The 25,000-nt window shown below is 46.8% G+C and overlaps 1 protein-coding gene across 3 annotated transcripts in view; it reads left to right on the top strand.

The window, feature by feature from the left end:
• Window positions 1-25,000, top strand: part of atrn (attractin) — a 301,160-nt gene that overhangs the window by 149,465 nt on the left and 126,695 nt on the right. For 2 of the 3 annotated variants that reach the window (XM_064953084.1, XM_064953082.1), the window contains exons 21-24: window positions 244-296; window positions 10,893-10,987; window positions 18,431-18,509; window positions 18,891-19,048. In XM_064953084.1, coding sequence (XP_064809156.1) covers window positions 244-296; window positions 10,893-10,987; window positions 18,431-18,509; window positions 18,891-19,048 — 385 coding nt within the window. The remainder of the gene's footprint in view (window positions 1-243; window positions 297-10,892; window positions 10,988-18,430; window positions 18,510-18,890; window positions 19,049-25,000) is intronic. The other variant, XM_064953083.1, reaches the window with a different exon arrangement.

The following is a 25,000-nucleotide window of genomic DNA, read 5'->3' as shown; positions in this document are numbered from 1 at the left end:
ACCTCCTTTATAGAGTTACTGTTCATGTTGTCTCTGTCCTCCATTATAGAGTTACTGTCCATGTTGTCTCTAACCTCCATTATAGAGTTACTGTCCATGTTGTCTCTGTCCTCCATTATAGAGTTACTGTTCATGTTGTCTCTGTCCTCCATTATAGAGTTACTGTCCATGTTGTCTCTAACCTCCATTATAGAGTTACTGTCCATGTTGTCTCTAACCTCCTTTCGTTCTCTTTTCTCTCAGGTGTGAGGTGGAGAACCGTTACCAAGGAAACCCTCTGAAAGGAACGTGTTACTGTAAGTGGAACTCTAGTCTACATTCAGAGTAGAACATCACGCTGAGTCCCTCAGAGTAGAACATCACGCTGAGTCCCTCAGAGTAGAACATCACGCTGAGTCCCTCAGAGTAGAACATCACGCGGAGTCCCTCAGAGTAGAACATCACGCGAGTCCCTCAGAGTAGAACATCACGCGGAGTCCCTCAGAGTAGAACATCACGCGGAGTCCCTCAGAGTAGAACATCACGCTGAGTCCCTCAGAGTAGAACATCACGCGGAGTCCCTCAGAGTAGAACATCACGCGGAGTCCCTCAGAGTAGAACATCACGCGGAGTCCCTCAGAGTAGAACATCACGCGGAGTCCCTCAGAGTAGAACATCACGCTGAGTCCCTCAGAGTAGAACATCACGCTGAGTCCCTCAGAGTAGAACATCACGCTGAGTCCCTCAGAGTAGAACATCACGCTGAGTCCCTCAGAGTAGAACATCACGCTGAGTCCCTCAGAGTAGAACATCACGCTGAGTCCCTCAGAGTAGAACATCACGCTGAGTCCCTCAGAGTAGAACACCACGCTGAGTCCCTCAGAGTAGAACATCACGCGGAGTCCCTCAGAGTAGAACATCACGCGGAGTCCCTCAGAGTAGAACGTCACGCGGAGTCCCTCAGAGTAGAACGTCACGCGGAGTCCCTCAGAGTAGAACATCACGCTGAGTCCCTCAGAGTAGAACGTCACGCTGAGTCCCTCAGAGTAGAACGTCACGCTGAGTCCCTCAGAGTAGAACATCACGCGGAGTCCTTCGGCTGAGAACACCGCACTGAGGCTGAGTCTTAAATGGCCCATTTCCCCTATATAGTGCACTACTTTTGATCAGAGCGCTATGTGCCCTCTGGTTAAAAGTAATGCACAATATAGAGGATAGGGTGCCATTTGGGTCTCAGGCGAAGGCAGTTTTTTTTTTACTGTCATCGTGAATGTTGTCTTTGTTCAGTTCAGTGGTACTGCAGTTCCTGTAGAGGCCTGTTAGGAGGCCACCTCCGTATGTGGTTTAAAATCAGATACAAATCTGATTCCTAACCATGTGACTTGTGTCTGAACGGTCCAATCTGATTTATTTGGCATATATTGTTGGTTGCTAGCTATTCTGTGGACAGTTTTGACAAGAACATGTGGTAGCTAACTAGCTTGTTAATTGTTAACAAACAAATGAGTGAATGTGCTATGAAGGTTAACAGCTACCTAGCTAGCTAGTTGACTGCTATGGCTAGCCAAAAAGTACTCGTTTTAAAAGTTATATTGTCCCTCTGGCTTTAAAGTTGTTCTTACACTATGATTGTGAACATTCAATGCAACTGGGGAAACGTCCATGGCAGCCATTGTTGTCACCTTAGCTTGCTACATAACCTCTGAGTGAAAGGAATCACGAGCACCACCACCAATCAGCCTACACTGCTGCTCACACACCCGTCATTACTATGACAACCGGCGTAACCATGCCAGCAAATGACTGCTGTCTGAACACACACATCTGATTTGGTCACATGTAACTTGGGTAGACGAGTGAGATGGGTAGACGAGTGAGATGGGTAGACGAGTGAGATGGGTAGAAGAGGGATGGGTAGACGAGTGAGATGGGTAGACGAGTGAGATGGGTAGACGAGTGAGATGGGTAGACGAGGGATGGGTAGACGAGTGAGATGGGTAGACGGGTGAGATGGGTAGACGAGAGAGATGGGTAGACGAGTGGGATGGGTAGACGAGAGGGATGGGTAGACGAGAGGGATGGGTAGACGAGAGGGATGGGTAGACGAGAGAGATGGGTAGACGAGAGAGATGGGTAGACGAGAGAGATGGGTAGACGAGAGAGATGGGTAGACGAGAGAGATGGGTAGACGAGAGAGATGGGTAGACGAGAGAGATGGGTAGACGAGAGAGATGGGTAGACGAGAGGGATGGGTAGACGAGAGGGATGGGTAGACGAGTGAGATGGGTAGACGAGTGGGATGGGTAGACGAGAGGGATGGGTCGACGAGAGGGATGGGTCGACGAGAGGGATGGGTCGACGAGAGGGATGGGTCGACGAGAGGGATGGGTAAAAGTGAAGAGAGACAGTGCCCTTCAGAGAGATGGGTAAAAGTGAAGAGAGACAGTGCCCTTCAGAAAGTATTCATACCCCTTGGCTTTCCGCATTTTGTTGTGTTACAGCCTCAATTCACAATGGATTACATAGATTTTTTGCCAATGTATTGAAAATTTAAATCCAGAACTATCTCATTAACATAAATATTCACACCCCGAGTCAACTCCTTTATAGAATAACCTTTGGCAACAATTACAGCTGTGAGTCTTTCTGGGTGAGCTGTAAGAGCTTTCCGGATTGTGCAACATTTGCCCATTAATCTTTTAAAAAGTATTCAAGTTCTGTCAAATTGGTTGTTGATCATTATGATCTTTCCATAGATTTTATTTTATTATAATTTTTGTTAAATTGTATTTTAACCCCTTTTTCTCCCCAATTTCGTTCTTGTCTTGGGGCGGCAGTGTAGCCTAGTGGTTAGAGCCTAGTGGTTAGAGCTTGCCTAGTAAAATAAAGGTAAAATAAAATTAAAATAAAACTCCATCTCTCCAACGGGCTGGTGAGGCAAAGGTAGAAACATGACCCGCCAAACCGCGCTTCTTAACCTCTCTAGGGTATTTGGAACGCTAGCGTCCCATCTGGCCAACATCCAGTGAGGTTGCAGAGTGTTCAAATTCAATTACAGAAATGCTCATAATGCAAATTCAGAAAACAAAATATATTTTACATAGGTTTAAAGATGAACTTCTTGTTAAACCAACCACAGTGTCATATTTATAAAATGCCCAGTTGACAAATTATTACAAACAGTAACCAGCCAAGCAGAAGCGTTACAAAACTCAGAAATAGAGATAAAATGACTCCCTTACCTTTGATGATCTTCATATGGTGGCACCCAGAAGACATTAATTTACTCAATAAATGTTCCTTTTGTTCAATGAAGTCTCTTTATATCCAAAAACCTCAGTTTTGTTAGCACGTTTTCTTCAGTAATCCACAGGCTCAAACTCAGTCAAAACCATCAGACAAAAAATCCTAATTGTATCCGTAAAGTTCATAGAAACATGTAAAACAATGTTTTAAAACAATTTTTATAAAATGTAAAAAGATATTTTATATTCTATCCTCAACCGGACAATAACGTCGTCAATATAAAAGGTAAACAAGAAATGCCCGTGCGCCTGAAAAAACTCTGCGTCACGTTAGGGTCCACTCGTTCAGACTGGTCTTACTCCCTCATTTATAGGAATACAAGCCTGAAACGATTTCTAAAGACTGTTGACATCTAGTGGAAGGCATAGGAACTGCAAATGGAGTCCTCAGTCAATGAATACTGTAATGGCATTGAATAGAAAACTACAAAACCAAAAAAAAAAAAAAAAACGACTTCCTGAATGGATTTTTCTTCGCCTGCTAAATCAGTTCTGTTATACTCACAGACACTATTTTAGAGTGTTTTCTATCCAAATCTACCAGTTATATGCATATCATATCCTCTGGGCCAGAGTAGCAGGCCGTTAAATTTGGGCATACTTTTCATCCAAAATTCCGAATGCTGCCCCCTACCCTAGAGAGGTGAACACCTGCCCACTTACCCAGAAGCCAGCCAATGATGTCGGAGGAAACAACGCTCAACTGATGACTGAGGTTAACCTGCAGGCGCCCGGCCCGCCACAAGGAGTCGCTAGAGCGTGATGAGCCAAATACATAATAAAATAAATAAATACCCCCCCTTGGCCAAACACTCCCCTAACCCAGACGACGCTGGGCCAATTGTGTGCCACCCATTGGGACTCCCGGTCACGGGATCGAAACCCAGGCTGTATTAGCACTGCGATGTGTTGTATTAGACCGCTGCACCACTCAGCATGCCGCTGATTTAAGTAAACACTGCAACTCGTCCACTCAAGACCATTCCAGTGTATATCTGGCCTTGCGTTTTAGGTTACTGTCCTGCTGAAAGGTGAATTCATCTCCCAGTGTCTGGTGGAAAGCAGACTGAACCAGGTTTTCCTCTAGGACTTTACCTTATTCTGTTTATTTTTATCCTGAAAACTCCCCAGTCCTTAACTATGGCATCCCTATGGTGAAGCATGGTGGTGGCAGCATCATGCTGTGGGGATGTTTTTCAGCAGCAGGGACTGGGAGACTAGTTAGGATTGAGGCAAAGATGAACAAAGCAAAGTACAGAGATCCTTGATGAAAACCTGCACCAGACCTCAGACTGGTTCACTTCCAACAGGACAACGACCCTAACCACACAGCCAAGACAACACTGGAGTGAATTCAGGACAAGTCTCTGAATGTTCTTGAGCGGCCCAGCCAGAGCCCGGACTTGAACCCGATCTAACATCTCTGGAGAGACCTGAAAATAGCTATGCAGCAACGCTCCCCATCCAACCTGACAGAGTTTGAGACGACCAGCAGAGAAGAATGGGAGAAACTCCCCAAATACAGGTGTGCCAAGCTTGTAGCATCATACCCAACAAGACTCAAGGCTGTAATCGCTGCCAAAGGTGCTTGAACAAAGTACTCAGTAAAGGGTCGAAATACTTATGTAAATGTGATATTTCAGTTGTATTTATTTATTTTTATGGGGTATTGTGATGTCATTATGGGGTATTGTGATGTCATTATGGGGTATTGTGTGTAGATTGATGAGGGGACAAAAACAATGTAATCAATTTTAGAAAAAAGCCGTAACGTAACAAAATGCCATAATCATGTATCTGCAGTAATCATGTGTCTATGAACCTGTTTTACCGTTAGCACTGAGGCGGTGTGCCCTAGTAGGAAGTCCACTGTGTGCAGCTCACCCAGTCCACTGTGTGCAGCTCACCCTGTCCACTGTGTGCAGCTCACCCTGTCCACTGTGTGCAGCTCACCCTGTCCACTGTGTGCAGCTCACCCTGTCCACTGTGTGCAGCTCACCCTGTCCACTGTGTGCAGCTCACCCAGTCCACTGTGTGCAGCTCACCCAGTCCACTGTGTGCAGCTCACCCAGTCCACTGTGTGCAGCTCACCCAGTCCACTGTGTGCAGCTCACCCAGTCCACTGTGTGCAGCTCACCCAGTCCACTGTGTGCAGTCCCCAGTCCACTGTGTGCAGCTCACCCAGTCCACTGTGTGCAGCTCACCCAGTCCACTGTGTGCAGCTCACCCAGTCCACTGTGTGCAGCTCACCCTGTCCACTGTGTGCAGCTCACCCTGTCCACTGTGTGCAGCTCACCCTGTCCACTGTGTGCAGCTCACCCTGTCCACTGTGTGCAGCTCACCCTGTCCACTGTGTGCAGCTCACCCAGTCCACTGTGTGCAGCTCACCCAGTCCACTGTGTGCAGCTCACCCTGTCCACTGTGTGCAGCTCACCCTGTCCACTGTGTGCAGCTCACCCAGTCCACTGTGTGCAGCTCACCCAGTCCACTGTGTGCAGCTCACCCAGTCCACTGTGTGCAGCTCACCCAGTCCACTGTGTGCAGCTCACCCTGTCCACTGTGTGCAGCTCACCCAGTCCACTGTGTGCAGCTCACCCTGTCCACTATGTGCAGCTCACCCTGTCCACTATGTGCAGCTCACCCTGTCCACTATGTGCAGCTCACCCTGTCCACTATGTGCAGCTCACCCAGTCCACTGTGTGCAGCTCACCCTGTCCACTATGTGCAGCTCACCCTGTCCACTATGTGCAGCTCACCCTGTCCACTATGTGCAGCTCACCCTGTCCACTATGTGCAGCTCACCCAGTCCACTGTGTCACCCTGTCCACTGTGTGCAGCTCACCCAGTCCACTGTGTGCAGCTCACCCTGTCCACTATGTGCAGCTCACCCTGTCCACTATGTGCAGCTCACCCTGTCCACTGTGTGCAGCTCACCCAGTCCACTGTGTGCAGCTCACCCTGTACTAACATCAATAACATGAGCATGTCTACTTCTGCTAAGCTCCAAGTAAAGCAATGAAAACAAGCAAACTTCCCAGAAAAATGCTAAACATAGCCCACGTTAACATATGTAGCTTAAGAAACAAGGTCCATGAAGTCAATAACTTGCTAGTTAACAGATGACATTCATATTCTGACTATCTCTGAAACTCACTTAGATAATACCTTTGATGATTCAGTGGTAGCAATACACGGTTATAACATCTACAGAAAATACAGAAATGCAAATTTGTTGAAGTAATATGGCTACAGGTTCATCTGTCTCACCTAAAACCCATTCTGGTGGGAAGCTGCTATAGACCACCAAGTGCTAACAGTCAGTATCTGGATAATATGTGTGAATTGCTTGATATTGTATGTGATAAACAAAGAGGTATCTTTTCTGGGTGATTTTACTGGCTCTAATCAAGCTGGCCACTCAAGAAAACAATTCAAACTGTAACCAGTAATCAGACTGGGCCTAATATAGTGTATAAGAGGACAGGCTGGGCCTAATATAGTGTATAAGAGGTCAGGCTGGGCCTAATATAGTGTATAAGAGGTCAGACTGGGCCTAATATAGTGTATAAGAGGTCAGGCTGGGCCTAATATAGTGTATAAGAGGTCAGACTGGGCCTAATATAGTGTATAAGAGGTCAGGCTGGGCCTAATATAGTGTATAAGAGGTCAGGCTGGGCCTAATATAGTGTATAAGAGGTCAGGCTGGGCCTAATATAGTGTATAAGAGGTCAGGCTGGGCCTAATATAGTATATAGGAGGTCAGGCTGGGCCTAATCTAGTGTATAAGAGGTCAGGCTGGGCCTAATCTAGTGTATAAGAGGTCAGGCTGGGCCTAATCTAGTGTATAAGAGGTCAGGCTGGGCCTCATATAGTGTATAAGAGGTCAGGCTGGGCCTCATATAGTGTATAAGAGGTCAGGCTGGGCCTAATATAGTGTATAAGAGGTCAGGCTGGGCCTAATATAGTGTGTAAGAGGTCAGGCTGGGCCTAATCTAGTGTATAAGAGGTCAGGCTGGGCCTAATATAGTGTATAAGAGGTCAGGCTGGGCCTAATATAGTGTGTAAGAGGTCAGGCTGGGCCTAATGTAGTGTATAAGAGGTCAGGCTGGGCCTAATATAATGTGTAAGAGGTCAGGCTGGGCCTAATCTAGTGTATGAAAGGTCAGGCTGGGCCTAATCTAGTGTATGAAAGGTCAGGCTGGGCCTCATATAGTGTATAAGAGGTCAGGCTGGGCCTAATCTAGTGTATGAAAGGTCAGGCTGGGCCTAATGTAGTGTATAAGAGGTCAGGCTGGGCCTAATGTAGTGTATAAGAGGTCGGGCTGGGCCTAATATAGTGTGTAAGAGGTCAGGCTGGGCCTAATATAGTGTGTAAGAGGTCAGGCTGGGCCTAATGTAGTGTATAAGAGGACAGGCTGGGCCTAATATAGTGTATGAGAGGTCAGGCTGGGCCTAATATAGTGTATAAGAGGTCAGGCTGGGCCTAATATAGTGTATAAGAGGTCAGGCTGGGCCTAATATAGTGTGTAAGAGGTCAGGCTGGGCCTAATATAGTGTGTAAGAGGTCAGGCTGGGCCTAATATAGTGTATAAGAGGTCAGGCTGGGCCTAATATAGTGTATAAGAGGTCAGACTGGGCCTAATATAGTGTATAAGAGGTCAGGCTGGGCCTAATATAGTGTATAAGAGGTCAGGCTGGGCCTAATATAGTGTATAAGAGGTCAGGCTGGGCCTAATCTAGTGTATAAGAGGTCAGGCTGGGCCTAATGTAGTGTATAAGAGATCAGACTGGGCCTAATATAGTGTATAAGAGATCATACTATAAGTTTTGTAGTGTTTCCTATGTTGTTGATGTAAAGAATAATGGGGAGCAACCAGACGCTGCTGGTCTGTGGTGTGTAATGGGGAGCAACCAGATACTGCTGGTCTGTGGTGTGTAATGAGGAGCAACCAGACGCTGCTGGTCTGTGGTGTGTAATGAGGAGCAACCAGACGCTGCTGGTCTGTGGTGTGTAATGAGGAGCAACCAGACGCTGCTGGTCTATGGTGTGTAATGGGGAGCAACCAGACGCTGCTGGTCTGTGGTGTGTAATGAGGAGTAACCAGACGCTGCTGGTCTGTGGTGTGTAATGAGGAGCAACCAGATACTGCTGGTCTGTTGTGTGTAATGAGGAGCAACCAGACACTGCTGGTCTGTGGTGTGTAATGGGGAGCAACCAGACGCTGCTGGTCTGTGGTGTGTAATGGGGAGCAACCAGACGCTGCTGGTCTGTGGTGTGTAATGGGGAGCAACCAGACGCTGCTGGTCTGTGGTGTGTAATGGGGAGCAACCAGACGCTGCTGGTCTGTGGTGTGTAATGAGGAGCAACCAGACGCTGCTGGTCTGTGGTGTGTAATGAGGAGCAACCAGACGCTGCTGGTCTGTGGTGTGTAATGGGGAGCAACCAGACGCTGTTGGTCTGTGGTGTGTAATGGGGAGCAACCAGAAGTTGCACTTGACACATTGAAATTGCCAACTACAGCAATTTGAATGTTTTTTTTGTTGGCGAACTTCGGCATGACATGCCAGCAACCCAGGAAGAGTAGCTGCTGCCTCGGTAGGAACTAATGGGGATCCATAATAAACCCCAGGAAGAGTAGCTGCTGCCTTGGCAGGAACTAATGGGGATCCATAATAAATCCCAGGAAGAGAAGCTGCTGCCTTGGCAGGAACTAATGGGGATCCATAATAAATCCCAGGAAGAGAAGCTGCTGCCTTGGCAGGAACTAATGGGGATCCATAATAAACCCCAGGAAGAGTAGCTGCTGCCTTGGCAGGAACTAATGGGGATCCATAATAAACCCCAGGAAGAGTAGCTGCTGCCTTGGCAGGAACTAATGGGGATCCATAATAAACCCCAGGAAGAGTAGCTGCTGCCTTGACAGGAACTAATGGGGATCCATAATAAACCCCAGGAAGAGTAGCTGCTGCCTTGGCAGGAACTAATGGGGATCCATAATAACCCCCAGGAAGAGTAGCTGCTGCCTTGGCAGGAACTAATGGGGATCCATAATAAACCCCAGGAAGAGTAGCTGCTGCCTTGGCAGGAACTAATGGGGATCCATAATAAACCCCAGGAAGAGTAGCTGCTGTCTTGACAGGAACTAATGGGGATCCATAATAAACCCCAGGAAGAGTAGCTGCTGCCTTGGCAGGAACTAATGGGGATCCATAATAAACCCCAGGAAGAGTAGCTGCTGCCTTGGCAGAAACTAATGGGGATCCATAATAAACCCCAGGAAGAGTAGCTGCTGCCTTGACAGGAACTAATGGGGATCCATAATAAACCCCAGGAAGAGTAGCTGCTGCCTTGGCAGGAACTAATGGAGATCCATAATAAACCCCAGGAAGAGGACCTGCTGCCTTGGCAGGAACTAATGGAGATCCATAATAAATCCCAGGAAGAGTAGCTTCTGCCTTGGCAGGAACTTATTTTTTTATAAAAAATAAAAAATTGTAACCTTTATTTAACTAGGTAAGTCAGTTGAAACAAATTCTTATTTACAATGACGGCCTAGGAACAGTGGGTAAATAACTAATACAAATACAATGATTAAACTCTAACTTTTTTAAAGTAAATATTGGCCCTTATTGACTGAAGACATTTCAGCTTTTCATTTAAATTAAATGTTGAAAAACATACCAGTGGCCAGTGACCAAAAAAATGGTAAGTTTTACGAATTTTAAATGACACCTCAAATCCTTTTTGGAACGGACATGCTGTCAGTATAGTGATGTAGGTCTTTACATTCTGAAATGCATCGTAATCCATGTTTCCCCATTATGATGTGTAGGCTCAGTCCAGTCTGTCTCGGGAGGACGGCCGCTGTGCTAACAAGTAGCTGTGTTTATCTCCCGACCAGACACCCTGCTGATAGACTACCAGTCCAGTCTGTCTCAGGAGAACGACCGCTGTGCTAACATGTAGCTGTGTTTATCTCCCGACCAGACACCCTGCTGATAGACTACCAGTTCACCTCCAGTCTGTCTCAGGAGGACGACCGCTGTGCTAACATGTAGCTGTGTTTGTCTCCCGACCAGACACCCTGCTGATAGACTACCAGTTCACCTCCAGTCTGTCTCAGGAGGACGACCGCTGTGCTAACATGTAGCTGTGTTTATCTCCCTACCAGACACCCTACTGATAGACTACCAGTCCAGTCTGTCTCAGGAGGACGACCGCTGTGCTAACATGTAGCTGTGTTTATCTCCCTACCAGACACCCTGCTGATAGACTACCAGTCCAGTCTGTCTCAGGAGGACGACCGCTGTGCTAACATGTAGCTGTGTTTATCTCCCGACCAGACACCCTGCTGATAGACTACCAGTTCACCTCCAGTCTGTCTCAGGAGGACGACCGCTGTGCTAACATGTAGCTGTGTTTATCTCCCGACCAGACACCCTGCTGATAGACTACCAGTCCAGTCTGTCTCGGGAGGACGACCGCTGTGCTAACATGTAGCTGTGTTTATCTCCCGACCAGACACCCTGCTGATAGACTACCAGTCCAGTCTGTCTCGGGAGGACGACCGCTGTGCTAACATGTAGCTGTGTTTATCTCCCGACCAGACACCCTGCTGATAGACTACCAGTTCACCTTCAGTCTGTCTCAGGAGGACGACCGCTACTACACCGCCATCAACTTTGTAGCAACACCCGAGGAGGTAGGACCACACCCATACTGCTGGGGTCAGGGGTAAGGCCACGCCTGAGGAGGTAGGACCACACCCATACTGCTGGGGTCAGAGGTCAGGGGTCAGGCCACGCCCGAGGAGGTAGGACCACACCCACACTGCTGGGGTCAGGGGTCAGGCCACGCCTGAGGAGGTAGGACCACACCCACACTGCTGGGGTCAGAGGTCAGGGGTCAGGCCACGCCCGAGGAGGTAGGACCACACCCACACTGCTGGGGTCAGGGGTCAGGCCACACCCGAGAAGGTAGGACCACACCCACACTGCTGGGGTCAGGGGTCAGGCCACACCCGAGGAGGTAGGACCACACCCACACTGCTGGGGTCAGGGGTCAGACCACGCCCGAGGAGGTAGGACCACACCATACTGCTGGGGTCAGGGGTAGTAGGTCAGCAGTTAGGCCACGCCCATGGAGGTTGAGTTTAAACATACTTTTTGTACAGTTGGAAGTTTACATACACCTGAGCCAAATACATTTAAACTCAGTTTTTCACAATTCCTGACATTTAATCCTAGTAAAAATTCCCTGTCTTAGGTCAGTTAGGATCACCACTTTATTTTAAGAATGTGAAATGTCAAAATAATAGTAGAGAGCATTATTTATTTCAGCTTTTATTTCTTTCATCACATTCCCAGTGGGTCAGCAGTTTACATACACTCAATTAGTATTTGGTAGCATTGCCTTGAAATTGTTTAACTTGAGTTAATTGTTTCGGGTAGCCTTCCACAAGCTTCCCACAATAAGTTGGGATAATTTTGGCCCATTCCTCGTGACAGAGCTGGTGTAACTAAGTCAGGTTTGTAGGCCTCCTTGCTCGCAAACGCTTTTTCAGTTCTGCCCACACATTTTCTATAGGGTTGAGGTCAGGGCTTTGCGATGGCCACTCCAATACCTTGACTTTGTTGTCCTTAAGCCATTTTGCCACAACTTTGGAAGTATGCTTGGGGTCATTGTCCATTTGGAAGACCCATTTGTGACCAAGCTTTCACTTCCTGACTGATGTCTTGAGATGTTGCTTCAATATATCCACATACTTTTCCTACCTCATGAAGCCATCTATTTTGTGAAGTGCACCAGTCCCTCCTGCAGCAAAGCACCCCCACATCATGATGCTGCCACCCCCGTGCTTCACGGTTGGGATGGTGTTCTTCGGCTTGCAAGCCTCCCCCTTTTCCCTCCAAACATAACAATGGTCATTATGGCCAAACAGTTCTATTTTTGTTTCATCAGACCAGAGGACATTTCTCCAAAAATTATGACCTTTGATCCCATGTGCAGTTGCAAACCGTAGTCTGACTTTTTTATGGCTGTTTTGGAGCAGTGGCTTCTTCCTTGCTGAGCGACCTTTCAGGTTACGTCGATGTTAGACTCATTTTACTGTGGATATAGATACTTTTGTACCTGTTTCCTCCAGCATCTTAACAGGGTCCTTTGCTGCTGTTCTGGGATTGATTCACACTTTTCAAACCAAAGCACGTTAATCTCTAGGAGACAGAACGCATCACCTTCCTGAGCGGTATGACGGCTGCGTGGTCCCATGTGGTTTATATTGGCGTACTATTGTTTGTACAGATGAACGTGGTACCTTCAGGCGTTGGAAATGGCTCCCAAGGATGAACCAGACTACAGGTCTACAAAAATTTTTTCTGAGGTCTTTCTGAGGGCTGATTTCTTTAGATTTTCCCATGATGTCAAGCAGAGACACTCAGTTTGAAGGTAGGCCTTGAAATACATCCACAGGTACACCTCCAGTTGACTCAGGCTAATTGACATTATTTATCAGAAGCTTTTAAAATCATGACATCATTTTCTGGAATTTTCCAAGCTGTTTAAAGGCACAGTCAACTCAGTGTATGTAAACTTCTGACCCACTGGAATTGTAATACAGTGAATTATAAGTGAAATAATCTGTCTGTAAACAATTGTTGGACAAATTACTTGTGTCAAGCACAAAGTAGATGTCCTAACCGACTTGCCAAAACTATAGTTTAACAAGAAATTTGTGGAGTGGTTGAAAATGACTCCAGCATACGTGTATGTAAACTTCCGACTACTACTGTGTGACTCGTTTCAGGAAACCAGCGGTATGCCGCACGCCAACTCACAGCCATTTGAACGTAAACTTTTTTTTTTCAATCAAAATGCATTTTTCTTCTGGAACATGTGAACTTTCTTGTGCCTTAATAAAACACTTGTCATCTGTATATATGAATAAAATTGTTAAATTACAAGTTGGTTTAGCCACAGAAAAAGTCACCTGCGTGATTGACTGAGATGAACAGTTTGGATTTGTCTGCCATGTAGCACTCTTCTGTCTATAACATGAGCTGCTCAGTATGTACACCTTTATAAATATCACATAGTTGAACTGCATTAGAGTTGCTCTCCACTTTCTGGTGGACCGAGTTTTGAAATGAGTGGAATGAGTGGAATTAGAGAATGAAAGCTAAGGAGATGGAGAAAATTCTACCTTTTGATTGCAAATATGCTGACAAAGTCAAAGAGGAGATTTCCAGTAGGTACCAAAAATCTCAAAAGTTGATCAACTTTCAAAGCAGAATTACTTGTTTCCTCAACTGTAGTGTATGATATACCATTTTGTAGCTCTGCGTCTCTACTTTTATCCAATGTCAAAAACACTATTGCTACATAAGACAAATCGAGCCGGTTGGTCACGTATGTAGTGTCCTTATGACACAGCATTGTTGAATACTCTTTTCTGATTGGCTAGAAGGGCATTCTAGAATGGACATTAAAACCAACAGTTGGGAAATATATCTGGCCACCTTGCAATCATGATGCAATATGCGCCCACACATGCAAATTGTACTTGCTAGGAATGTCATATTGGCAGGTTTGCAAACAACAAACTGTTTAGCTAGCTTCTAACCTAGTGTTTAATATGCAATGCGATCTCCTTGTAATGAACAGTCAGTGTTGATGAATGTCCTGACGAGAAGGATTTTCTAGGTATGCCAGGCAAAATTGGGCTCATTGTTATACTGTAGATATCCAAATGAATGTCAATAGAAAACAGCTCCTTTGCGGAGGTCGTGACAGATGTTAGCCGTAGCTAGCTGACTGGCTAGCTACCAAACATGGGATAAAAATGTTGCCAGCGAGCAACGGAACATATAGAACCAACAAATCCAACAGACCAAAAGATGGGAAAGAATGAAATTATTAATATTTTTTATTTTTTATTTTTTAAATGAGGTAAATGTGTACTTAGTGTTTTCTTTGGAATCTGTGGAATAAGCACTTCTGTACATTACCTTTGTTGTCTTTGGCTTTGCATCATGGGAGCATCATGGTTTTGGGGCTGCTCTGCTGCCTCAGGGCCTGGGCAGTGTCGTGTCTTTGGCTATGCATCATGGGAGCATCGTGGTTTTGGGGCTGCTCTGCTGCCTCAGGGCCTGGACAGTGTCGTGTCTTTGGCTTTGCATCATGGGAGCATCATGGTTTTGGGGCTGCTCTGCTGCCTCAGGGCCTGGACAGTGTCGTGTCTTTGGCTATGCCAGATTAAGTGATATGACATGCTATTCCATAAAATCATTTCTCCGTAATTAATATTACCTGATTGAGCTAATCATGTAAATGAATTTAACTAGAGAGTCGGGGGACCACAAAATAATATTTATAGAGCTGTTATCTTCTGAATAAACTCTTAAAGACCTAGTAATATTTTACATCAATAGCAGTCAATATTAATTGTCACCTTATTTCAGTCTCATCTGAAAGTTGTAAATTCTTGGTTATCTTCACAAACTCTGGCTAACAAGTGGAATCAGCAATACAAAATTGGGTTTAATTATTTATTTACTAAATACCTAACTAATCACACAGAATTACATATACACAGAATTAATTATACCTTGATTACAAATTATGTCATAAAGGAAAACGTCCCTCGCGGGTGGAACAGATATGACAGCTTGTTACACAAAAGAAAAGGGGCGGGGTTTGAGTGAATGAGCGGGAAGACTGTGGGACAAAGTAAGAAGCTGTGCTATCGTAAATACAGTATCTTATGCATTCTAGATTACCGCCCATTTGGAAAAAGAAAATGAAATAAATATTTACTCTGAGCTGCGCTTCAGTGGGTTGGTGGTAGATGGGAGGCCGTGTTGCCCAACTGAGTCCTTTGTCCTTTGAAGAATGTCTATGCTGGTAAATTGAATACTTTGTGGTAATGTCGTTGTGTGATAGACGGGATACTCTGTCTGTTCCTTCCTAACCCTCGTTTGCAGCTGCTGTTGCTAACTCAACGGCTAGGAGGTATCACTTCTATAGTGAATAAGAGTTCAAAGTTCATACCATTCGCAACCAAAGCTCACGCTGATGTTGGCTTTGTTTTGTAGTTATTATCTGAACCATTCTGACATCGGACCGTCGTCCTCACATCATCGGAACAGGAGGTTACATTTTCGTCGAGCTTATATAGTGGAGGGAGAAAAGGGGTGTGTTTAGTTTACAACCTGTCTTTTCACGTGGGTGGGCCACTGAGTTGGGCCTAATTCACTCATGAAAACCCAATTCTCACATTTTAGAAGCTAAAATCACATTTCATCCCATCACGAATAATTTCATATTCAAACATTTAAATTGAACAACAATTCCAAGTGAATCCGATATCTCTGATGTGTAGACTTTCCACTGTAGAGTTTATGTCATCTTATCATTGATGAGAATGTCTCAGATGACAACCGAACTGACATCATATTCAATTTGTACCACTGCATATGTTCAATTGGTCAGATTACCAGAATATAGTTCATTTCCCCCCACCTTCTGATGTTCCCAGAATCTCTGTGTTAACCAAGGGGGTTTCAAATGTAACATCAGTAGGGTAGAGAGAGGAAAAAGGGAGGAGAGGTATTTATGACTGTCATAAACCTATCCCCCAGGCCAACGTCATGACACCTTGGAGAAAGAGGGAAAAGTCTACACACACTTCCAGTCAAATTTATTTTAATATAGCTGAGCGGTGGGACAATAGTGGGACGGATAAGGCCACACAGCGAGGTAATTGCACCTGTGGTAATCTAAAGTACCAACAAGTCTGGCTGTGTCATCTATTATTTACCAAGGTAATGTACAGAACCGTTTTCCCTTATGTATATGTATGACAAAACATTTATTTTTACTCTCCTAATTACTCTCCTAATTACGTTGGTAAGCAGCTTGTAAGGCACCTCAGGGTATATGCATTTAGAAAGTATTCCGACCCCTTGACTTTTTCCACATTCTGTTCTGTTATAGATTTTTTTTAAACAGGTTTTTAGAAATGTTTGCAAATGTATAAAAAAACAAAAATACTATTTAAATAAGTATTCAGAACCTTTGCTATGAGACTCGAAATTGAGCTCAGGTGCATCCTGTTTCCATTGATCATCCTTAAGATGTTTTTACAATTGATTGGAGTCCACCTGTGGTAAATTCAATTGATTGGACATGATTTGGAAAGGCACACACCTGTCTAGATAAGGTCCCACAGTTGACAGTGCCTGTCAGATCACCCAGACAGGATTGTGTCGAAGCACAGATCTGGGGAAGGGTACCAAAACATTTCTGCAGCATTGAATGTCCCCAAGAACACAGTGGCCTCCATCATTCTTAAATGGAAGAAGTTTGGAACCACCAAGACTCTCCCTAGAGCTGGAGAATGACCTTGGTCAGGGAGGTGACCAAGAACCCAATGGTCACTCTAGCTCCAGAGTTCCTCTGTGGAGATGGGAGAACCTTCCAGAAGGACAACCATCTCTGCAGCACTCCACCAATCAAGCCTTTATGGTAGAAGTAAAAAGGCACATGACAGCTTGTTTGGAGTTTGCCAAAAAGCACCTAAAGACTCTCAGACCAATCAGGCCTTTATGGAGAGTGGCCATTAAGGAAGCAACTCCTCAGTAAAAGGCACATGACAACTCGAAGTTGGCCTAAAGGCACTGAAACAACCACATTTAAAACACAAGGACAATATTACACAGATAAGCTAACAGTTACAGAAATCAGGAATGCAGATGGAGTCTATCTGAGCTACTGTGTCCCACACACCACCACCTGTTATGTTGGGCAAAACTGACTCCCAAAAATATGTTTTTCTGACTATTTAAGGAAATACAGACATGCACCCCACAAACAGTTACTTCAAACCTGATGGTCCTGTATCGTGACTTTACTTTCATTTATCTGATGACTGTTATTTATTTAATGCACTAACTAGGTTTAATTGTTATCCGATTTAAATTATGTGTCACGTAACAATGAGGAATTTGGGGCACCACAGGAAGAGGTTGTTTAACGATTTACCATCTGAATTAAACTCCTAGAAGGTATATATATATTTCATTGATAAACATTAATCTTCTAAATCATTACCTCGTATCATTATCATTATTCTGAACAGTCGTAACCTTCTTGGATCTGCAAATAACCCAGCCTTACTTATGATTCAATACCACACCAATTGGTTGAATTATTTATTTACTAGCTTATTAAAATTATAAAACAGGTGATTTGAGACTCGTAGTAGGATGGGATGGTTTGCAACTTAGTATGATGGTCCCAATTCGATTTGCTTTTTCTCGATATCTGACTTAGGACAGCTAATCAGCATTGATAGTCTGGCCTACACCTCGTGATGATTATTCAGGGTTCAGGATCCAGACCACTTTACACGCACAGCAGCAACCTGGCAATGTTCTGGTCTGGTATGTTAAATCTTAGCAAGTCCTTTTAAGCAGTCTGGTCGAAAAGGACTGTTCCATCACACTGACACGCTCTTCTGACCTCACTCAGGGCATATCACATAGACAACTTGACAGATAAAGGGGTATCCTTTCCCAGTGACAGTATTTCATCCATACACTTTTTAATGACATCACAAAATAAGAAACAATATGACATTAGTTTTCTACATCTCCCCACTGAACATTCCCCAAATTCTTTATGTTAGAATGTTTGTTCCATTATCCACTTTTTTGGATGTTAAAGTTTTGGCTGGGCAGCAGTCTGGAGACAAAATACATTATTTTAGTCCAATATTGGAGGGTAGAGAGAGAGAGTTTCCCCCTCTAGAGATTTACAGCAGAGTGTGAATGGTGACCATCCAGAAGCTCCCCCTCTCCTCTCTATGTACAGTAACACACTGTCCTATCCTCTCCTCCTCATCAGACTAGAATAGATGTATTGACATGTACAGTAACACATTGTCCTATCCTCTCCTCAGACTAGAATAGATGTATTGACATGTACAGTAACACATTGTCCTATCCTCCTCCTCCTCATCAGACTAGAATAGATGTATTGACATGTACAGTAACACATTGTCCTATCCTCTCCTCAGACTAGAATAGATGTATTGACATGTACAGTAACACATTGTCCTATTCTCTCCACTTCCTCTCTTCCGCAGCAGAATCGTGATCTGGTTGTGTTCATCAACGCCTCCAAGAACTTCAACCTCAACATCACCTGGGCCGCCAGCTTCACAGGTAACACCTTAACATACCTTCACAGGTAACACCTTAACACACCTTCACAGGTAACACCTTAACACACCTTCACAGGTAACACCTTAACACACCTTCACAGGTAACACCTTAACACACCTTCACAGGTAACACCTTAACACACCTTCACAGGTAACACCTTAACACACCTTCACAGGTAACGCCTTAACACACCTTCACAGGTAACACCTTAACACACCTTCACAGGTAACACCTTAACACACCTTCACAGGTAACGCTCCTTTTCGCTCTATAGTTAAAAAAAACATGTCGTATGTTCACACTGTTTTAAAATCTCACCCCTTGGAGCCAGTATGAGAGAACATACTTGAACTAAATATCGTCTATCACCCTCTCCCTCAGTAGGTACCCAAACAGGCGAGGAGATCCCCATTGTCTCCAGGAGTAACATCAAGGAGTTTAAAGACAGTTTCTCCAACGAGAACTTTGACTTCCGCAACAACCCAAACATCACTTTCTTCGTCTATGTCAGCAACTTCACCTGGCCCATCAAGATACAAGTAGGTTACATGAGATATGAGACGCACATACACACACACACACATGCACATGCACATGCATGCACAGACACGTGCGCACACCTCATCTCAGCTGTCCATCAAAGATGATTCCAACAATGCTTCTGTTGTGGATGGGGGTAGGGGTTGGGTTGGGTTGGGATGGGAGGTAGAGGTACAGCTTAAGGTACAGCTGCTGAACCCTACTGGCACAGGTGTACCTGTTGAGTGGTGGGGTCTCCAGGCTGGAGAGGGGGTGTCAGAGAGCTGGGGGGGGCGGGGGTGTCAGAGAGCTCCTGTTTCTAGGCAGGAGGGGGGGTGTCAGAGTGCTAGTGTTTCTAGGCAGGAGGGGTGGGTGTCAGAGTGCTAGTGTTTCTAGGTAGGAGGGGGGTGTCAGAGTGCTAGGGTTTCTAGGTAGGAGGGGGTGTCAGAGTGCTAGGGTTTCTAGGTAGGAGGGGGTGTCAGAGTGCTAGGGTTTCTAGGCTGCAGGGGGGTGTCAGAGTGCTAGGGTTTCTAGGCATGGGGGGGTGTCAGAGTGCTAGGGTTTCTAGGCTGCAGGGGGGTGTCAGAGTGCTAGGGTTTCTAGGCTGCAGGGGGGTGTCAGAGTGCTAGGGTTTCTAGGTAGGAGGGGGTGTCAGAGTGCTAGGGTTTCTAGGTAGGAGGGGGGTGTCAGAGTGCTAGGGTTTCTAGGCTGCAGGGGGGTGTCAGAGTGCTAGGGTTTCTAGGTAGGAGGGGGTGTCAGAGTGCTAGTGTTTCTAGGCATGAGGGGGGGTGTCAGAGTGCTAGTGTTTCTAGGCATGGGGGGGTGTCAGAGTGCTAGGGTTTCTAGGCTGCAGGGGGGTGTCAGAGTGCTAGGGTTTCTAGGTAGGAGGGGGTGTCAGAGTGCTAGGGTTTCTAGGCTGGAGGGGGTGTCAGAGTGCTAGGGGGTGTCAGAGTGCTAGGGTTTCTAGGCTGGAGGGGGTGTCAGAGTGCTAGGGTTTCTAGGCTGGAGGGGGTGTCAGAGTGCTAGGGTTTCTAGGCTGGAGGGGGTTGTCAGAGTGCTAGGGTTTCTAGGCTGGAGGGGGTGTCAGAGTGCTAGGGTTTCTAGGCTGGAGGGGGTGTCAGAGTGCTGGGGGGGTGTCAGATTGCTAGGGTTTTATAGGCTGGAGGGGGGTTGTCAGAGTGCTAGGGTTTCTAGACTGGAGGGGGTGTCAGAGTGCTAGGGTTTCTAGGCTGGAGGGGGGTTGTCAGAGTGCTAGGGTTTCTAGACTGGAGGGGGTGTCAGAGTGCTAGGGTTTCTAGACTGGAGGGGTTGTCAGAGTGCTAGGGTTTCTAGACTGGAGGGGGGTTGTCAGAGTGCTAGGGTTTCTAGACTGGAGGGGGTGTCAGAGTACTAGGGTTTCTAGGCTGGAGGGGGGGTGTCAGAGTGCTAGGGTTTCTAGGCTGGAGGGGGGGGTGTCAGTGTCAGAGTGCTGGGGGGGTGTCAGAGTGCTAGGGTTGCCAGGCTGGGGGGGGGGGTGTCAGAGTGCTAGGGTTTCTAGGCTGGAGGGGGGATGTCACAACACTTCAGCAAATCCTTGAATACATTTTGTTCTGACCTTGTAAAGACACAGTGTTGTGTACTGCCATCTTGGTGTGGGTCTTGAGGTCTCTGAGTCGCGAAGCAGCTTAACAATCTGCATATTTGGAGCTGTGGAAGGGATGCACACTGGGATTCTGGCAGGGTGTTTTCAGTGAGCCGATAGAGCATTACCCTGGCACCTGACAGGACAGAGATGGCTCTGCTGTTACCACACTAGAGCATTACCCTGGCACCTGACAGGACAGAGATGGCTCTGCTGTTACCACACTAGAGCATTACCCTGGCACCTGACAGGACAGAGATGGCTCTGCTGTTACCACACTAGAGCATTACCCTGGCACCTGACAGGACAGAGATGGCTCTGCTGTTACCACACTAGAGCATTACCCTGGCACCTGACAGGACAGAGATGGCTCTGCTGTTACCACACTAGAGCATTACCCTGTCACCTGACAGGACAGAGATGGCTCTGCTGTTACCACACTAGAGCATTACCCTGGCACCTGACAGGACAGAGATGGCTCTGCTGTTACCACACTAGAGCATTACCCTGGCACCTGACAGGACAGAGATGGCTCTGCTGTTACCACACTAGAGCATTACCCTGGCACCTGACAGGACAGAGATGGCTCTGCTGTTACCACACTAGAGCATTACCCTGGCACCTGACAGGACAGAGATGGCTCTGCTGTTACCACACTAGAGCATTACCCTGTCACCTGACAGGACAGAGATGGCTCTGCTGTTACCACACTAGAGCATTACCCTGGCACCTGACAGGACAGAGATGGCTCTGCTGTTACCACACTAGAGCATTACCCTGGCACCTGACAGGACAGAGATGGCTCTGCTGTTACCACACTAGAGCATTACCCTGTCACCTTATTCTTGGAGATGATTACAGTATTGGCATCGTTCCATTCATGATTTGATAATGAGGTGCAAGCGATGCATGAGTAGTTATCCCCTTCAGTGCTAGGGTCTCTAGGCTGGGGGGGTGTCAGAGTGCTAGGGTCTCTAGGCTGGGGGGTGTGGGGGTGTCAGAGTGCTAGGGTCTCTAGGCTGGGGGAGTGGGGGTGTGGGGGTGTCAGAGTGCTAGGGTTTTATAGGCTGGAGGGGGGTTGTCAGAGTGCTAGGGTTTCTAGACTGGAGGGGGGTGTCAGAGTGCTAGGGTTTCTAGGCTGGAGGGGGGTTGTCAGAGTGCTAGGGTTTCTAGACTGGAGGGGGGTGTCAGAGTGCTAGGGTTTCTAGACTGGAGGGGGGTTGTCAGAGTGCTAGGGTTTCTAGACTGGAGGGGGGTTGTCAGAGTGCTAGGGTTTCTAGACTGGAGGGGGGTGTCAGAGTACTAGGGTTTCTAGGCTGGAGGGGGTGTCAGAGTGCTAGGGTTTCTAGGCTGGAGGGGGTGTCAGTGTCAGAGTGCTGGGGGGTGTCAGAGTGCTAGGGTTGCCAGGCTGGGGGGGGTGTCAGAGTGCTAGGGTTTCTAGGCTGGAGGGGGGATGTCACAACACTTCAGCAAATCCTTGAATACATTTTGTTCTGACCTTGTAAAGACACAGTGTTGTGTACTGCCATCTTGGTGTGGGTCTTGAGGTCTCTGAGTCGCGAAGCAGCTTAACAATCTGCATATTTGGAGCTGTGGAAGGGATGCACACTGGGATTCTGGCAGGGTGTTTTCAGTGAGCCGATAGAGCATTACCCTGGCACCTGACAGGACAGAGATGGCTCTGCTGTTACCACACTAGAGCATTACCCTGGCACCTGACAGGACAGAGATGGCTCTGCTGTTACCACACTAGAGCATTACCCTGGCACCTGACAGGACAGAGATGGCTCTGCTGTTACCACACTAGAGCATTACCCTGGCACCTGACAGGACAGAGATGGCTCTGCTGTTACCACACTAGAGCATTACCCTGGCACCTGACAGGACAGAGATGGCTCTGCTGTTACCACACTAGAGCATTACCCTGTCACCTGACAGGACAGAGATGGCTCTGCTGTTACCACACTAGAGCATTACCCTGGCACCTGACAGGACAGAGATGGCTCTGCTGTTACCACACTAGAGCATTACCCTGGCACCTGACAGGACAGAGATGGCTCTGCTGTTACCACACTAGAGCATTACCCTGGCACCTGACAGGACAGAGATGGCTCTGCTGTTACCACACTAGAGCATTACCCTGGCACCTGACAGGACAGAGATGGCTCTGCTGTTACCACACTAGAGCATTACCCTGTCACCTGACAGGACAGAGATGGCTCTGCTGTTACCACACTAGAGCATTACCCTGGCACCTGACAGGACAGAGATGGCTCTGCTGTTACCACACTAGAGCATTACCCTGGCACCTGACAGGACAGAGATGGCTCTGCTGTTACCACACTAGAGCATTACCCTGTCACCTTATTCTTGGAGATGATTACAGTATTGGCATCGTTCCATTCATGATTTGATAATGAGGTGCAAGCGATGCATGAGTAGTTATCCCCTTCAGTGCTAGGGTCTCTAGGCTGGGGGGGTGTCAGAGTGCTAGGGTCTCTAGGCTGGGGGGTGTGGGGGTGTCAGAGTGCTAGGGTCTCTAGGCTGGGGGGAGTGGGGGTGTGGGGGTGTCAGAGTGCTAGGGTCTCTAGGCTGGAGGGAGGGGGGGGGGGGGTCAGTCCCATTCAGGATCTCAGCTGGGATGCTGTCGGGTTCAGCAACTTTGTTATTTAATTTTTTAAGCCTTTGAAACTCAGATAACTGTGGCGGGGAGTCAAGTTCATGTTGGGGTGTCTGGGAGTGTCGCCACGATGAGTGTGTCTGTTGGGTCGGTGTGGTTGAGGGTGTTTCCAAAGTGCTCTGCCCATCTCTCCAAGATCTTTTGGTGGTCCTTGAATGGTGTGTTTCCATGGGCCGGGATGATAGTTTGTTTCTGCGGGCCGTAGAGGGCCTTTATGGCATCATGACCGTTGGTTGTTGTCTTCTCGGCTACGGATCCCCCCAGTGGCCTGAGAGAGGGAGGATTGGAGACGGGGGGAGTCTGAGTTGGACACGACAGCTTTTTGTTCTGTTGTTTCAAGCTCTAATATCACAAGTGCAGGGAAATGCCTTTTCTGCAACTCCATACCCAATAATGTAGGAGTCAACATCAACTTAACAGAACAGGACATAGAACCAAAACAACTGTGGAATAGAAATAAGAGGAACACAAAGCTGTAAACAGGGTCAGTACCATATTAACAATATACAGGGATACTGGAGTGATGGAGGTAGATATGTATAGGGGGAAGGAGACAGGGATACTAGAGTGATGGAGGTAGATATGTATAGGGGTAAGGGGACAGGGATACTGGAGTGATGGAGGTAGATATGTATAGGGGTAAGGGGACAGGGATACTGGAGTGATGGAGGTAGATATGTAGAGGGGGAAGGAGACAGGGATACTGGAGTGATGGAGGTAGATATGTATAGGGGGAAGGAGACAGGGATACTGGAGTGATGGAGGTAGATATGTATAGGGGGAAGGTGACAGGGATACTGGAGTGATGGAGGTAGATATGTAGAGGGGGAAGGAGACAGGGATACTGGAGTGATGGAGGTAGATATGTATAGGGGGAAGGAGACAGGGATACTGGAGTGATGGAGGTAGATATGTATAGGGGGAAGGGGACAGGGATACTGGAGTGATGGAGGTAGATATGTATAGGGGGAAGGAGACAGGGATACTGGAGTGATGGAAGTAGATATGTATAGGGGGAAGGGGACAGGGATACTGGAGTGATGGAGGTAGATATGTATAGGGGGAAGGAGACAGGGATACTGGAGTGATGGAGGTAGATATGTATAGGGGGAAGGAGACAGGGATACTGGAGTGATGGAGGTAGATATGTATAGGGGGAAGGAGACAGGGATACTGGAGTGATGGAGGTAGATATGTATAGGGGGAAGGGGACAGGGATACTGGAGTGATGGAGGTAGATATGTATAGGGGGAAGGAGACAGGGATACTGGAGTGATGGAAGTAGATATGTATAGGGGGAAGGGGACAGGGATACTGGAGTGATGGAGGTAGATATGTATAGGGGGAAGGAGACAGGGATACTGGAGTGATGGAGGTAGATATGTATAGGGGGAAGGAGACAGGGATACTGGAGTGATGGAGGTAGATATGTATAGGGGGAAGGAGACAGGGATACTGGAGTGATGGAGGTAGATATGTATAGGGGGAAGGGGACAGGGATACTGGAGTGATGGAGGTAGATATGTATAGGGGTAAGGAGACTATATACAGGGTCAGTTGGAGGTAGATATGTATAGGGGGAAGGTGACTATATACAGGGTCAGTACCATATTAACAATGTACAGGGATACTGTGTGTGGTAGCCCTGTGTGTGGTAGCTCTGTGTGTGAT

This window comes from Oncorhynchus masou, chromosome 32 (genome assembly GCF_036934945.1).
Source record: "Oncorhynchus masou masou isolate Uvic2021 chromosome 32, UVic_Omas_1.1, whole genome shotgun sequence".
NCBI classification, from domain to species: domain Eukaryota; kingdom Metazoa; phylum Chordata; class Actinopteri; order Salmoniformes; family Salmonidae; genus Oncorhynchus; species Oncorhynchus masou.
Note: the sequence above shows the minus strand (reverse complement) of the source record. Positions and strands in the feature narration are given on the sequence as shown.